This window comes from Globicephala melas, chromosome 12 (genome assembly GCF_963455315.2).
Source record: "Globicephala melas chromosome 12, mGloMel1.2, whole genome shotgun sequence".
NCBI classification, from domain to species: Eukaryota; Metazoa; Chordata; class Mammalia; order Artiodactyla; family Delphinidae; genus Globicephala; species Globicephala melas.
The window spans coordinates 83,079,547-83,094,180 of record NC_083325.1 but is presented as its reverse complement, the minus strand read 5'-3'; the positions used below and the strand labels follow the sequence as shown (position 1 = coordinate 83,094,180).

The window sequence follows — 14,634 nt, the reverse complement described above, 5'->3', positions numbered from 1 at the left end:
CCCTTCTGGAGGCGAGAAACCCGGATTGGGGTAGAATGGAAGTTGAGTTTCAAGGACATTGAAGTAGAGGGGTCTGCAGCATGTCCAAGTGGGCAGGCCAGGTGGTGCTGGCCTTCATTCACTCATTCAACCAGTGGTTACTGCGTACTTGCAGCGAGCCAGGCACTGGGCGTTCACAGTGAATTAAACAAGGTCCCTAACCTTGGGAGGGTTCCTTCTGGTGGAGAGACAATTAACAAATAACCGAAGAAACAAGTTACAGGCCATGAAAGGTACTGCGAAGGATCTGAAGAAGATGAAATGGAGAGAAGCTGCAGGTCAGCCTATGCTCCCTCTGCCCAACAGAGCAGGCCTGTTGAGGAACAAGCTGGCCAGAGCCCTGGGTCCCACCTGCTTCCTTATCAGTTTAAGGGGGAGGGCCTGGTGCTCTGATGGCCTGTTCCTTGGGCCCAGAGCTTCTCTTGCTCAGAGCCAATCCCCACAGTGCAGGGATCCTCTACTTTCACCTGCTCTTAGCTTTTAGGGTCAAGGCTTCTGCACTGTGGCCTCTGCACCGTGCGCTGTGCCGAGCCATATCGAAACCCAGCAAATGTGGGCCACGTGGATGGATGAAGGGCTGTCTCATGCCTCGCTGCAGGTTGTGAGGGTGCACATAAACACAGCCTGCACTTCAGGAACCTGGAGCTGCAGAACTGGATAAACCGCACCCTGAGAAACAGGCAACCGAAGTACTGGGGGGAAAAAAGGTGTCCTAGGCATCGCTCTCATTCAGGCCTGAGGACTTCCCATAGGGAGTGACGCTTACACCTGGCCTGGGAAGAATGGGTTTCACCAGGAGCCTCTCGGGTGGGCACCCGTCTTGCCCCCCACCCCCACTGAGCTAAGCGGAAACTGCAGCCCAGAACTGCCTGGGGACCGGGGTCAGCGGCAGACACAGGCCTAGAAGCTGCGGTAAGCAGCAGATGCAGGCGATGTCACCTGGAGCTAGCCAGCTTTCAAAACTCTTCCAGGCCAGGGATGCACTCCTAAGAGCGACAGTAGATTAATACCAATTAAAAAACAAGAAAGCAAAATCTGGGTTGAGGTCTCCAGGTGAGCCGCCTCTTCTGGACGGATTCACTTCATGGGGACCTGCGCTCCGGGAGGCTGCGGGCGGTGGCCCCTTTAAGCGTAATCCTCCTCCCAGCCGTCCCAACACGCTCGGGGAGTTCCCCGGCCGCAGCTGCGTGGTCCCCGCCGGCCGCGCCGCCGCCGCCGTGGCCGCCGCCGCCGCCGTGGCCTTTCCCCTACTTTCCAGGGCCTCAAGCTCCGCCCCCTCGCCGCCACCAAAATACATGCAGCATCCCGCCCTGCCCGATCACGCCGCTGCCAGGCTCTGATCACGCGGCTCCCCGCGGCACCCATTGGCCGGCGGCGCACGGGCTAGGTGCGCATTGGCTGGCGCCCTCCAGGCCCCGCCCCGTCGGGGCGTGGTGTATTTTGGTTTGCCTCCGCGCTCCGCCCCTGCGGCCGCTCCCTCCCCAGCCGCCCCGCCCCTCCCGCACCGCGAGGGCCGCGCCAGGGCAGAGCCGCGCGGGCGGGCGGAGGCGCACGCCGGCCGCTGGAGCTCCGGGTCGCCGCCGCCCGCCGTGCACGTGCGGCAGCTGCTGTACTGAACTCCCGCCGCGCGGCCGCTTTGTTGCCTCCGGGCCGCCGGCACCATGCACACGCCGGCCTCCGCGGGCTCGGGCGACGCACGCGCGGTGAGTGGCCTCCCATTGGAGCGAGGGGCGAGGCGGGGACGCGCTGCCAGTGCGGGCCCAGGGCGCGGAGGAGGCCAGAGGCGCGCGGGGCATAACCGCGCGCGCACCGTTAGGAGCCCGGGCGGCTTCGGGAGTCGAGAGGGGCGGTGGCCGCACGAGGCCGCGCCGGGAGGGGCGGGAAGTGGGCGTGTGCCTCGCGCTGCTCTCTGCGCAGCTTTGTCTACCGCTCCCGCAGCGGCCCCGCCCCGCCGGCTTCAGGTGCGGGGCTATTTCCAGCCATGACATCACCAGGCCCTGAGGAGGTGGCCGTTGGGTGGGGCGCGGCTGGCGGGAACGCGGCACGCGGGCGGCGGGGGCGGGGCGCCGGCGAAGGGGCAAGGACTGTGGGAACGCGGCGCACGGGCGGTGGAAAGGCGAGGGGGCGGGGCAACGGCTGGCGGGAAGGTGGGGGCGGGGCGAGGGCTGTGGGAACGTGGGGGCGGGGCAAGGGGCGGGGAAAAGGCCGGCGGGAAGGCTGCACGGGGCGGGGGGCGGGCCCCGGCGCCTCAACCCTGGCGGGCTCCGGTCGGGACCTGAGGGCTGCGAGGAGTTCGCTGGTTGGACCTGGGACCTAGTCGAGCCGCGCGGACCGCTGAGAGGCCGAGAGAGAAGTGTGGGAGCCCCGCGCCGCCCTGTCCCTGCCCGCCTGTGGGCCAAGCAGGCGGCAGCCTGCACGTCTGTGACTTCGCAGTTCGTTCCGAGGCCCGGGCTGCGGGCAGAAGTGGGGCTAGAGCGGCGTTTGTAAAGGCGGCGGCGTTGCCTGTGTGCTTTGGGGGACACCTGAGCAGGACAGGTTGGATGTTTAGGCAAACTGAGTGGAAGTGTGTATCTTAGTAGATGTAGAATTTCTCTGCGAAGAGATCATTCAGCCGCTTCCCGCCCCGCTCTTGCTTGACAAGAGACGGTCTGCTGCGCTGGGAAGTCCTCGGGGCCCGGGCTTGTGGCACATCTTACACTTTTTTCCTCTCCCCGCGCTGGCCTTGTGGCGTGAATCGGTGCTCCTGGGTGTGGGGACCGGGGCTGAGCCAGTGCAGGCTCTCCCGCCCAGGGCTCTGCTGAGTGACGGCCTCACTGGTGTGGAGCCTCCGGGGTTGTCGCAGATGCGTCTGTGGGGACGCTCTGGTGGCTTCGCCGACTCAGAAGGGCTGCGCTCTCATCTTACCCAACCTCAGCCATCAGTGTCTTTTCCTCCTCCCCCGGGGACAGTTTGGTACTAGCTACTGCAGCTCACACTTCTGGAAGTGTTATTAATCATTTCCCGAAGGAGAAGCTAGCTTAATAACCTTTGTTAACAGTCAGGATTTTCCGTGGAAGCCGCTGGCGGACCGAGTCCATTCCTCCTCCTCCCCCCACTGCCCCCCACCCGCCGCTGCAGAACGCTGGCTCGGAGCGAGTGGTCCTCGGCGCTCGGCAGGCATCCTTCCCTGGAAGCCAGAGCGCGTGCGCGTGCTGCCGGGGGCGGGGCAGGCTTCTGGTGTGCGCGTCCCCGTGCTGTCCCGGTCCCCCCCTCCCTGTGTTTCCAGGGACTCAGCCACTGTGTTGTGTCGACTTTAGGTTGACATCATGGACATATGCGAGTCAATCCTGGAGAGGAAGCGGCACGACAGCGAGAGGTCTACGTGCAGCATCTTGGAGCAGAACGACATGGAAGCTGTCGAGGCTCTTGTTTGTATGAGCTCCTGGGGTCAGAGATCCCAGAAAGGGGACTTGTTAAAGATAAGACCCCTCACACCTGTCTCTGACTCTGGGGATGTTTCCACCATTGTGCACGTGGACGCAGCCACACCCGAGTTACCAAAGGACTTCCATTCTTTATCAACTCTGGTAAGAGGAGGGGGAGAGGAGCGATTTGTGCAATGGCTGGAGTACCTTCAGTAAACATGCTGAAGAGCTCCTGGGGAGATTCACCCGATGCTGGCAAGCAAGTTCATACCCTCCCCTGTATGGGTCCTAAGGGTGAAAACTTCTTTTTTCTCTTGAAAATATGCTTTCCATTGATTGATCATAGCTTGCAGCCACGGGGTGAAAATGTCCGTAGGCTGAAACGTACAGATTAATGGGAGAAAGCAAAATGTACTCATTTCCCTGGGGAACTGAGGGTGGAGGCTTAGATTCCCCAGATACCCCAGGCCAGGGTCAGGATCCACTGCCACAGCTGGGGAAAGCCTGTGCTTTGGCACTGGACAGCTTTTGTTAGCTGGGTTGAGACCCTGGCCTCTGCCACCCTGTGGCAGCCAGCTTCTTTCTTGGGTGAGTTGGGTGTAGTCAAGCACTGGTTTTGGTTTTGGTTTTCTTAACTTGCTACAGCTCTGAAGTTACTGGGGAAAACTGCTTCGCAACTTGGAGAAGTCGAGAGCTGTCAGTTGCTAACAAAACTGAAAATTATAATCTAATTGCCCTGGGCTGGAAGCCTGCCCTGGAAGGAGAGTGTGGAAAACCGACTTGGAGAGAGAGGGATGAGAAGGGACTCGGGGGTAGTGGAGAGGATTGTACAGGTAGTGGGCCTGGCTGCCCAGAGCACGTCACAGCGTTGGGATCGTCCACTGAGAGGCTGAAGATAAGTGGGAGTGGTGGGGGAGGTGTTACAGAGGCTCACTATAGGCAGAACCCCTGGTTAGAGCAGGGCCTTTTATGGGTCATTCTGACAGGTTTTACCTCTCATCCAATAGGCACAGGATACGTGTGTGATTGATTGGATATGTGTGTGTTAAATGATTACCACTGAGATTTTTAAAAAATTTTTGAGAATCTAAAATTATTGTGTAAAGCTTTCATCTTGAATATAAGTTTGATTTCTCATTTGCAGCCCTAATATGCAAATTGTTCATTTCAGTAGCTGTGCGAGGCCAGGAATGGCACTGGCGTCCTTATAACCGAGCAGATGGATGGGTTTGAGAGAGGTCGGGAAAGGGAGAGAAAGCTAGAAAGTAAAGTGTCTCATGCAGCTTTTATATTCACTGGGTGTGATTGTGAGCAGACTTTGACCAGTTTTTTCTAGATACTTCTTTGTAAAGATCTTGGGGACAACATGATCAAAGTAAGTTCCTTAAAATTTAACCAAAACAACCTTTTCACACAGTACTTTTTTCTTTTTTTTTTTAAAGTGCATGACTCCTCCTCAGAGCCCTGACCTCCTGGAGCCGTCAACAGGGACAGTTGTTCCTTCCCAAGTAACTGATTCCAAAGCACCTGTGGTCGTGGCTGTCGCCCCAGCCTCTACTGGGGCAGCCGGAGTGCTGAGCAGGAGGGCAGAGAGCACCCTGCCTGCTTTGAAGGCAGAGCTGCTGGAGCCGGCTGTCAGCCCTCACTGCAGGGCCACGGTGACAAGTGTCATTTGCCACACTGGGGGGAGTCCTGCTGCTGCCCACGTTCCTACCACCCAGACTCAAGCACACCAACTTTCGGCCAACGCGGAAGGAGAAGCGCAGTTTTTGGGGCACGTTGAAGCTGTGCAGGACACACACCTCACAGACAGTGTGCTCAGCGCTAACTCAGCATCCTGTCAGCCTTGTTTGCACAAGTCCAGTGGCCTGAGCCCCACCAAAGACCAGCAGGCAGGGTGGCCCGTTGCAATTCAGACCTGCTCACCAAAGAATTATGAAAATGACTTGCCAAGGAAAGCCACCCCTCTGATTTCTGTCCCCATTCCTAGTCCCCCTGTCCTTTGCCAAATGATCCCTGTGACTGGACAAAGTGGCATGTTATCAGCTTTTTTGAAGCCATCTCCCCAAGTGTCTGCAGGGACTGTCAAACCCATCTTACCCCACGCTGCTCCAGTGCCCCAGCCTGTGTTCGTGGGACCGTCTGTGCCTCAGGGAACTGTGATGTTGGTTCTGCCCCAGGGGGCCCTCCCGCAGCCTGCCACGTGTTCGTCGAGTGGAATGGCTGTTGGGAATACCAAGTTACTGCCCCTTGCCCCTGCTCCAGTGTTCATTGCATCCAGTCAGAACTGCGCCCCTCAGGTAGACTTTTCCCGAAGGAGGAACTATGTTTGCAACTTCCCAGGCTGCCAGAAAACCTACTTCAAAAGTTCCCACCTCAAGGCTCATCTTCGCACTCACACAGGTGAGAACTGAAGCAGGTACGGCATAGGGAATGTCGGATCCCGTGATCGGGAAACACACGTCCAGCCGCCTTTGAGTGGGAGCGAAGCTGAGAACCGCTGGAGAAGGTGGCCATCCTTCTTTGGTTCTGAAAAGCCTTCATAGTCTTGGGGTGAACGTTAGTACAGCTGTCAGTGGTTTTCCTGGAACATGGTATCTGGTCACCCCAGTAGCTAAAATGTAATATAGTTCTGTGATTGTGAACCTGTGATTGAGAGGCTTTTAGGGTGAGGCTCACATTCCCCCTTTCTCTTCACATTGCAGTAGACATTCTTTCTTTGCATTTTAGAAAGTGTCCATTCACGTTCAATAAACATCAGTGTGACTTACTTAGGCTTACTATGGGGAAAGAGCTCTCCAAAGTATGGGAAAGTTTGAATTCTAGAATATTTGAACTTTAAAGGAATATTGTTTTTTTATTTTTGGAAATATGTGGTTTTAATTCAGAAGGACTCACACAAGAAACTAACTAAAATGACTTAATGATCTCTTCATTGTCCTGTCAGATCCAGTAGAGTTTTCGGCAGTGATGGAAATGTTCTCTGTCCATTAGGAGGGTAGCCACTAGCCACATGGACTTGAAATGTGATGTTGGTTCTGCCCCAGGGGGCCCTCCCGCAGCCTGCCACGTGTTCGTCGAGTGGAATGGCTGTTGGCCATTGTGTCTGAGGCTCAGTGTGGCTCAGTGTGTCTGAGGAACCGAAGTTTAACGTTTTCATTAAGGTTGCGTTTATATAGCTACATGGGGCTGGTAGCTACCATGTTTAGCGGAGGTGTGAGGTTGCCTGGTAGGTAGAACTTCTGCTGTAGTTGATTAGGGCAGAACGTCTCAGGTGTTCTGTGACACTCTTGTTCTTTGAGTTAGTGTCACTTGTTTTGTTTTCAAGGGTCCTGTGGTTAAATAGTCTGCTTGTTAAACTCACCTTTCAAAGGTTCACACACATATGTATATATAATAAGCCCAGTTAACAGGACGCAGGTTCTGCAGTAAAGATGTGCTTCGTAAGCTGTCTTGATCGTGGAACCCCAGATGCCGGCTAGTGGCCTGGGGGACAGCAGTGAATTGTGAAATACAGTTTAGGAAAGGCTGAATTGGAGGGAGTTGTCATAGTACTTTACTTTGAAATGCTTTCCTGGTAGAGTGGTTTCTAATTAACACATTAGAACTCCAATCGTGGCAGCTCCCGCTTGCAGAATGAAGCCGCATCTGGAAGGCGGGCCTTACGGAAGGAGCCCTGCTGTCCTCCACACTGCGGAAGGGGCTGTGTGCTTCCGGGCTAAGGCCCCAAACCTGGCCTGTGAAGAACTTGCCTCTCTGCCTTTACTGTCTCTCTCCAGTTCCACATTTCTGCCCTTCACCCTCTGCCCTCTGCCTGTCTCTACTTACTGAAAACCCTTTAAGGGCCATCCCAAAGTTAGTTCTTAGAACTCTTCCCTGATCTCTCCTTCTTTATTTGACCCTGGTGGTTTGTTGTGTTTTTCACCTTATTCTCCCTTTGTATTTTTAGTTACGTACATAGGTGTCTGATCTCACTGGATATAGACTCTTGGTTTCTGTCCCAAGAGCCTGGCACTAGTCATTGGTGATGCAGGGTTGCTGTCATGGCTGTATCGGTGTGAATGGGCACCCCTAAGGGGCTCATTGACTTGGCAAGCCCTGCTTTTCACTGAGACTGCTGAGGTGAACTTCAGATCACATCCAAACACAGATTCCACATGTGGGGAAGCGCAGTGGAATGAGGTTTTACTGTTTATTCAGTCAGCTTCCCTTGGTAGGAAACTAAGGTGATCATACAAGCTCTTTTCAGGTTTCCCAAAGTACTTACATTTAAGTAACCATAAAGGTTCTGAAGAATCAAATTCTTGTGTTATTTCATAAACACTAAATTGGAGTTTTTATAAGAAATAGAAATCTTGGATAGGTTTACCTTAGATAAGATAGTTTTCCACTGTACCAACATGAAAATTTGTTTAATTAGGATACGGTCGAGTGAGCAAAGGCTACATTTTTGACATGCTGAAAACATAGGGCACTTTGTAAATCCCACGCCAAAGGGTGTTGGTTCTCTGTCCAACATCTGGCCATCTGGTATGCTGCCAGCACTGGTGGTAGTTTCCTGGGAACAGGTAACCTTATGCTTTCAACATGGGGTCTTTGAAATCCATCACAGCATCACTGTGATAATGAATTTTCCTTTTAAATCAGCTTTGAAAAACATCAGATATTTAGTTGATCTCTCTCCAACACTCATTCATTCAAAACCATTTATTCACCACCTGTCATACAAAGTGCTGTGCCGGGGGTTAAACTGTACATAGATGGATGAACTAGACAAGTCGTAAACCTTCGGGAAGGTAGGTCACATGACAGCACGCAACAGCATTTATCAAATCCCTTCACAAGGTTGCACAAGCGGTCTATGGTGGTCACAACCTGGTCAAGATCAGGGCTTCAGGATGCAGGAGACGGAGCATTCCTGCTGGCTAGAAAGGCCCAGGATTCTGCGGACAAGGGCTTCCCACTCACCCCTGTACCTCCAGGAAGACACAGTATGGGCAGGACACCTGCCGGGGGCTCTGAAACTTTGAGTGAATGACAGATGCTTGAAGCTTGTAACAACAAGAAGGTAGCTGTTAGAATTCTAACCTGTTCTGCAATTAACCTCTTTGTCAGTGTAATAACAAATATGAAGATGGAATTAATGATTCTGAGAAGTCTTGCAGGTGCTAGGAGGGATTTTTTTTTTATATGTGCAGCTTCCAGAGAGGGAAGGAGTCATTCCTTTCAAGAATTTACCTCCTACCCCAAGTTCACAGTCAAAGATTTATTTTTATTTAAAAATATCTTTAGAAGGATTAGATTAGTTTGATGTCTTTGGGCCCTGACATATTACATCTTAGGTGTGGCAGGAAGAAATGCATCTTGGACGATTTCTTGACTTCCAAATAACCTGATACCAGAATGATAGGATATTACTTGCTGCTTAGGTTTTGACGAATACAGTTTTAAAACGACATGAATTAACCTGTCCAATAAGGTGCTGCACGTTTATGTTTTCTTTACTTTGTGTTTTCTTATCTCTCAGGAGAGAAACCTTTCACCTGTAGCTGGGATGGCTGTGATAAAAAATTTGCTCGTTCAGATGAACTCTCTCGCCACCGCAGAACTCACACTGGGGAGAAGAAGTTTGTATGCCCAGTGTGTGATCGGCGTTTCATGCGCAGCGACCACTTGACAAAGCATGCCCGGCGCCATATGACCACCAAGAAGATCCCTGGCTGGCAGGCGGAGGTTGGCAAACTGAACAGAATTGCCTCAGCAGAGAACCCTGGGAGCCCGCTGGTGCACCTGCCGGCCTCTGCATGAAAGGTCCTCCAGGGAGTTGTGGATGGGAATTTTTCAAAGCCTTTTTTCAGGAATGGAAGTGATGGTTTTCTCTCCAAAAGAAATTGTCTTGAGGGCTAGGGGAGCTGGTTCTGATGAAAGTATGTTAACTTGTCTTTTTTGGTGGGGAACCCTGTTCAATATCTTTTGTAGTTTCAGAAGTTGTTTTAAGGAAAATGGAAGAAAATTTGATAATCTAAATCACCAGCATTCAAACAAACATTTCGGCAATAAATTTTACAAAATCTGGTTTTTTTACAACCTTCCTACTCCTGTTTTGTAGAAATGAGACACGTTACTAATTTTTATACTGTTTTTTATAAAAAAAAATTTATATTGTTGGTTCTCAAATTACCAATTTCTATATAGATGATTTTACAATCTTCTTTTCAATGTTTAACGATGTTTTTATAATAACCCTACTTTTAGTAAAGTTGGCACATCATTCAGACAAAAAAACTTTACAACTTTGTAATCAGGCCTTTTAGATCTAAGAATTTTTTAGAATCAGAACTGGTTGAATAGGGGCCTCTTAAAGAAATGGGGGGAAAAAACTTCGCAGTCAGCTTCTTCATAACATTTCCAAGGGAAATTCCAGACAACTATTTCTTTAAGGCTGTAGCCCAAGGAATTAAAATTTTCATTAAGTAGACCTTAGTCACCTGTGTCCATGGTGTGACTTGTGAAGAATGTACCCCAGAGATTAACGTAAAATACTCGGTGGATACCCGGTGAGCAGAGAGCTGATGTAGGGTCTGAGTGTCTGTACTCTGCTGAGAGCAGACCATTCAGAGTCTCCTGTTTGTACCTCAAACCCCCAAAAAAGAAAATGTAAGCACTCAAACCCAGCTGCTTTGTCAGTTGTCAGTTTGACTTCTTTTGCTGTGGCCTTATCCAAGTGTTTTGTGGGTAGAGTAACTTAGAGAAAAAGATGTCCTTAGTAGCTGGAGGAACTTTCCACCAAAGTAAAGCTTATGTAAGGTGAAGCGGACATGCGTATGGTCCAGCTCCAGTGTTCTGATTCCTTTATTTATTAAGTATTAAGAACGACGGGAAATGCAAGTTACACTAAGCGGCAGTAATACTACCAAGCTGTCCTTTCATTCATTTTGTTTGAAAGAAATTGTTTTGATCAAACAGAAAATTACTTGGAATGGGGTATTTTGCAGTCTGGCTAGAGAATAGACCATGGGCATCACTTTGAAGCTGTGAGCACAGGTCCTAGCATTACAGAGACTGCGCCCCAGTGTCCAGGTGTCCAGGAAGCTGCTGAGACTGCTTTGGTTGGGCAGCGTTGGGAATCCAGGCAAGAGAGTGCATGTAAGGAACACAGTGATACTGCTCTGCCCTTCGAGCCTGGGAATGGTTTTTATTGTGCCGTGTGTATTTAGATTTTTGTCTTTGCCTCTTATTTATTTGCATTTACCTTTATTAAAATGACGGTAAGGTGAAATATTGAATAAATATCAGGTTTTGTGTTCAGGTCTTTTTAGTCTAATAACCCTTGCCTGGTCATTCATTGTATGTTACTTGATACCCATGAAGTATCAACTGCTAATTGACATACAGTTCTGTAAGCGCCGGCTGTGTGTTTAGTAGGCTTCCGTGTCTTTGGAGACTTCTGTAATTGAGTATTCCTACTGGTCATGAGACATGCTACAGTTGGAAGAGAACCAGAATTAAATGTCTATAGTTCGTGATTCCCCACCACCCAGTTCTTTCTTGCACTTATATCTTAAATCAGCATAAACATTTCTTTGTGTATGCTGTAAGTGGCATTAAATCTGGATATTTTTAATTATACAAAGTGATGTTAGTCCTGCTAAAGTTCTGGTAGATAATACAACGTCTTTGAGTATTTGGTTGCTTGTCACCTAGAACTTCATTCTCTGAGCAGTGTTGTTGCTAAAGGATAGATGTGTTAAAAAAAAAAAAAGTTTTGATTTACACTTCCATTTCCTGATTAGACTTTGAAATACCTTCTGTAAACAACATTTTTGGCCCTCTGTGATTGAAAGATTGTAAATTGGGAAACAGCTTCATCTGAAAAATGCAACGTGAGAACCAGAACCCCGCGGTGCGTGTTCAGCGTGGAGTCCTTCCGCTGCGGCCCGGGCATCGGAGGAGGGCGCGGGCGGCACGTCCCCCAGTGCACTTTACTGCCTGAGCAGTTTTGCTTGATCTTTTTTGACTTTGAGCCTTTCAAGTAGTTAATAAAATGTTAAATGTTTCAGAATTATGTTTTATGTAACAGACTTTGACTTATTATTTAAATGAATATGTGTGATGTAACTTTTTTCTTTGGATCATATAAAACTTTTTTGATTTGCAAACTGGACTTGTGTCCTGTGTCATTCAACTGCACTCCGGTGTACCCAGTGCCTGACCCTCCTCTTTGTTTTCTTGGGTTCTGTTCTACTTTCAGGGCACCCTTTGGCTTCTTTGGAGGGTCCTTTGTGAAGGAGCAGCTTCTGTGTTGGCCAATTTGACGTCAGGACCGGTCTTGGCAGTAGAGGACCATGGCTGCTGGGTAACCCGTGACCCTCATCCTCATGCCCTCCGTGTGTCAAGAGGGGAGTATGGGAGGCAGCCTCTTCCCTCCCTTCCCCCACCCCCAGCCCAAGCTTTAAAGGTACATCAGGGAGCCACAGTCTCCGCTCCTGCCCCTGGAGTACGTTCTCTCTCAAGCCCGCTCTGCTGGGGCTGTGCATCCACGTCCCGTGAGGGGAGGCCTCGTGGGTGTGGCCAGGCACTCGCGTGGGCTCAGCTCCTGGTGCCCGTCGTGCTTGTCTGTGAACGGCACTGGACAGGGTTGATGGGTTCCCCTGCAGGCCGCACCGTGCTGCTCTCTTACCTCGCTGCTCCTTCGCCGGTCCCCCTCCTCTCCCTGACCCCTCTTCTATTCCCCTCACAACCTTGGTGATCTTTTCCAGCCTTGGCACTTAGATAAAAATAACTTCTCTACCATGAAGAGCCCCGCATGTATGTCTCTCCTTTACGCTCCACACCTGGCTTCAAATTCCTGTGTCCAGCCCTCTGCTTGACACCTGTCTAACCAGCATCCCAAACTTGAGACGACTGAACTCCCCATCTCCTCCACACTTGCTTTTCTCACAGTGACCCCGCTGCCTTTAAAAAGGACAAGGAGTCCATCCTTCTAGCTGTTCAGGTGCAAAACCTTGGAGGCGCCCTGGGCTCCTTTCCCGCTCCACAGCCAGTCTGTCACTACCCTGTTGACTGACTGCCTTCCCAAGCCAACCATTCTGGAATGTGACTCCATAAGCCACGCTAGTCCCGGTTATGCGTGTGTGCGTGTGTGTATGTGCAGGTGTGTGGGGAGGCGGTAAAGGATCAATGCGCTTTGCATTTAGCAATCCACTTAGAAAAGTCTCTCCAACTCCAAGCCCCTTTGCGCCTAGGTGCCGGCCACACACCCGTTAGCCTCAACTCTGACTCTGTACCTGCTCTCCTCCCTTTGTGCCACCAAGATTTTACTTTCTGGCTGTAACATCCACTGTTCCTTTGCTGTCAACCTGCCTCTTTGTTTAGGGACTTCTTAAATTAAGGACTTCAGACATGTTGCTAACACCCAGGCCCCATCCTGGGAGGAAGTCCGGGCACCAAGGACACCACACCCCAGGGGGGTGAGACACACTCAGTCCCTGCTAAGTTAGGGAGGCTCGTTCTCAAAAGCCTCTCACCACTCTGTAGGAAGCCTAGTCGTCCCAGAATTGCCCAGAGCTGGCTCTGCAAACAGGTTTCCTCTCCCCAGCATGTTCTCATCTCAGCAGACAAACTGGTCAACAAGCAAAGATGATAAGGAAGAAACAAGTTATAAAATAAACGTCACAGGGATGTAAGGTACAGCATAAGGAATATAGTCAATAATACCATAATAACTTTCTATGGTGACAGACGGTAATTAGACTTACCGGGGTCAGCTTTACGCAATGTAGAAAAATATCAAATCACTATGTTGTACACTTGAAACTAATATAATATTGTAGACTATAATTTAATTTTAAAAAAGAAGACTGTGTTTAAAAAAAAAAAAGAAACAGGTTGCTACAAGTCCAGTGGTGCTGGGGGAGGAGATGCACAGGCAGAGTGAGATGATGACAAGGTGGGGCAGTGGCAGCTAAGCTCTCACCGCCCAGCTCTGGTGGTAGCCTCTGGGAGCCTTCCCAGGGCTCCCCTTCTTTGGACTCCTTCAAGACTAGAGGTTCTAACCACTCGGAAGAACTTGCCAGTTTTATTGAATTTGATTGTAAGTCTTGTGGGTCCCACAAGACTTGTGGATGGGTGGGTAGGGGTATAGATGGATGGATGGATGGATGTGATGTGATTTCTATCACAGGGCAGCTTACATTTTAGCAGGTAGATTAGACTTGCAATGTTCAGTAAAATATGGCAAGTTCCTACTGGAGCGGTCAGAACCCCTAGTCCTGAAGGAGTCCAGGGAAGAGGGCCTGGGAAAGTCTACCAGACTCCTGGCAGGCTGCTTTGGTAGGTGGTGTTGATTTGGCCCGAGGCAGGCCTGGGTGCAGGTCTGACTCCATCTAGCTCTGTGTTGCTGAGAAAGGTACTCTACCTTTAGACTGCTTATTTATAGTGAAGACTAGGTAGAGACAGCAGGTAGTGTGCCTGTCTCAGGGTCTGGCACTTCTACTTTGTACGTGGAAGAAAACCTTAGTTTTCTATCAAAGGGAGCTAGGGCCCAGAAATAACAGAATGGGCTTAGAGTATTCCTGTGTTGCCGGCTGCCATCAAGAGTGTCAGGGACTGTGCTAAACGGCACAGGGGCTCCCACTGGCCATGTTGTGACAGTTTAAACATTAAAGTGATAGTAATATGAATTCCACTTCTGCCCATGATGGAGTAACAGGAAACAAATATACCCTCACACCCAAAAAATCCAGACAAAAGGTATCAAATGAGAGTTTTCCAGGAGCTGGACCTTAGGTCATGAAAGACAGTGACCCTGAAAGACAGGAAATAAGTGAATCTTGTGACTGCCCAGATTTGCTGCCTTGAGGAGGTTTCCAGATTGTGGTGCAGGGACAGGAACTCAGCAGGGACCCAGAGGAGTCCCTGAGTCGAGGAGATGGAGCTGAGGGTCCAGGGATGCCAAGGCATTGGGGGTGAGGGGCAGACTGCCAAGAAAGAGAGGACGGCCCACAAAACCCTGGAGATCTCCAGACGGGGCGCCTGGGGGGAGGAGAACAGCCTGAAACCGAGGCGAGTCCTGTGCGCGGGGGAGGGGTGGGGGTGGCGTGTGTCCATATCTGGGCCGAGGAGCCGTCTCTTGTACCACTTCTCAGAGGGCCACCCGACGTGGTTAGAGGGCCGCCCTAGCGGATAAGGC

At 50.8% G+C, this 14,634-nt stretch overlaps 1 protein-coding gene across 2 annotated transcripts; it reads left to right on the top strand.

The window, feature by feature from the left end:
- Nucleotides 1–1,567: 1,567 nt before the first annotated feature.
- On the top strand, nucleotides 1,568–11,601 carry KLF11 (KLF transcription factor 11). Of its 2 annotated transcripts, none has more exons than XM_030844595.3 (4): nucleotides 1,568–1,742; nucleotides 3,336–3,605; nucleotides 4,886–5,846; nucleotides 8,971–11,601. In XM_030844595.3, the coding sequence occupies exons 1-4, from the start codon at nucleotides 1,701–1,703 to the stop codon at nucleotides 9,249–9,251; spliced, it is 1,554 nt and encodes a 517-aa protein (XP_030700455.1). In that variant the 5' UTR covers nucleotides 1,568–1,700; the 3' UTR covers nucleotides 9,252–11,601. The 2 variants fall into 2 exon arrangements, with proteins under 2 accessions (XP_030700455.1, XP_060165614.1); XM_060309631.1 differs by lacking the exon at nucleotides 1,568–1,742 and adding an exon at nucleotides 1,821–2,000.
- The last annotated feature ends 3,033 nt before the right edge of the window (nucleotides 11,602–14,634 follow it).

Coding starts and splice junctions, on each gene's coding strand:
- KLF11 (XM_030844595.3), top strand. CDS start 1,701: ATGCACACGCCGGCCTCCGCGGGCTCGGGCGACGCACGCGCG. Junction 1,743..3,335: donor GCTCGGGCGACGCACGCGCG/GTGAGTGGCCTC, acceptor TGTCGACTTTAG/GTTGACATCATGGACATATG. Junction 3,606..4,885: donor TCCATTCTTTATCAACTCTG/GTAAGAGGAGGG, acceptor TTTTTTTTAAAG/TGCATGACTCCTCCTCAGAG.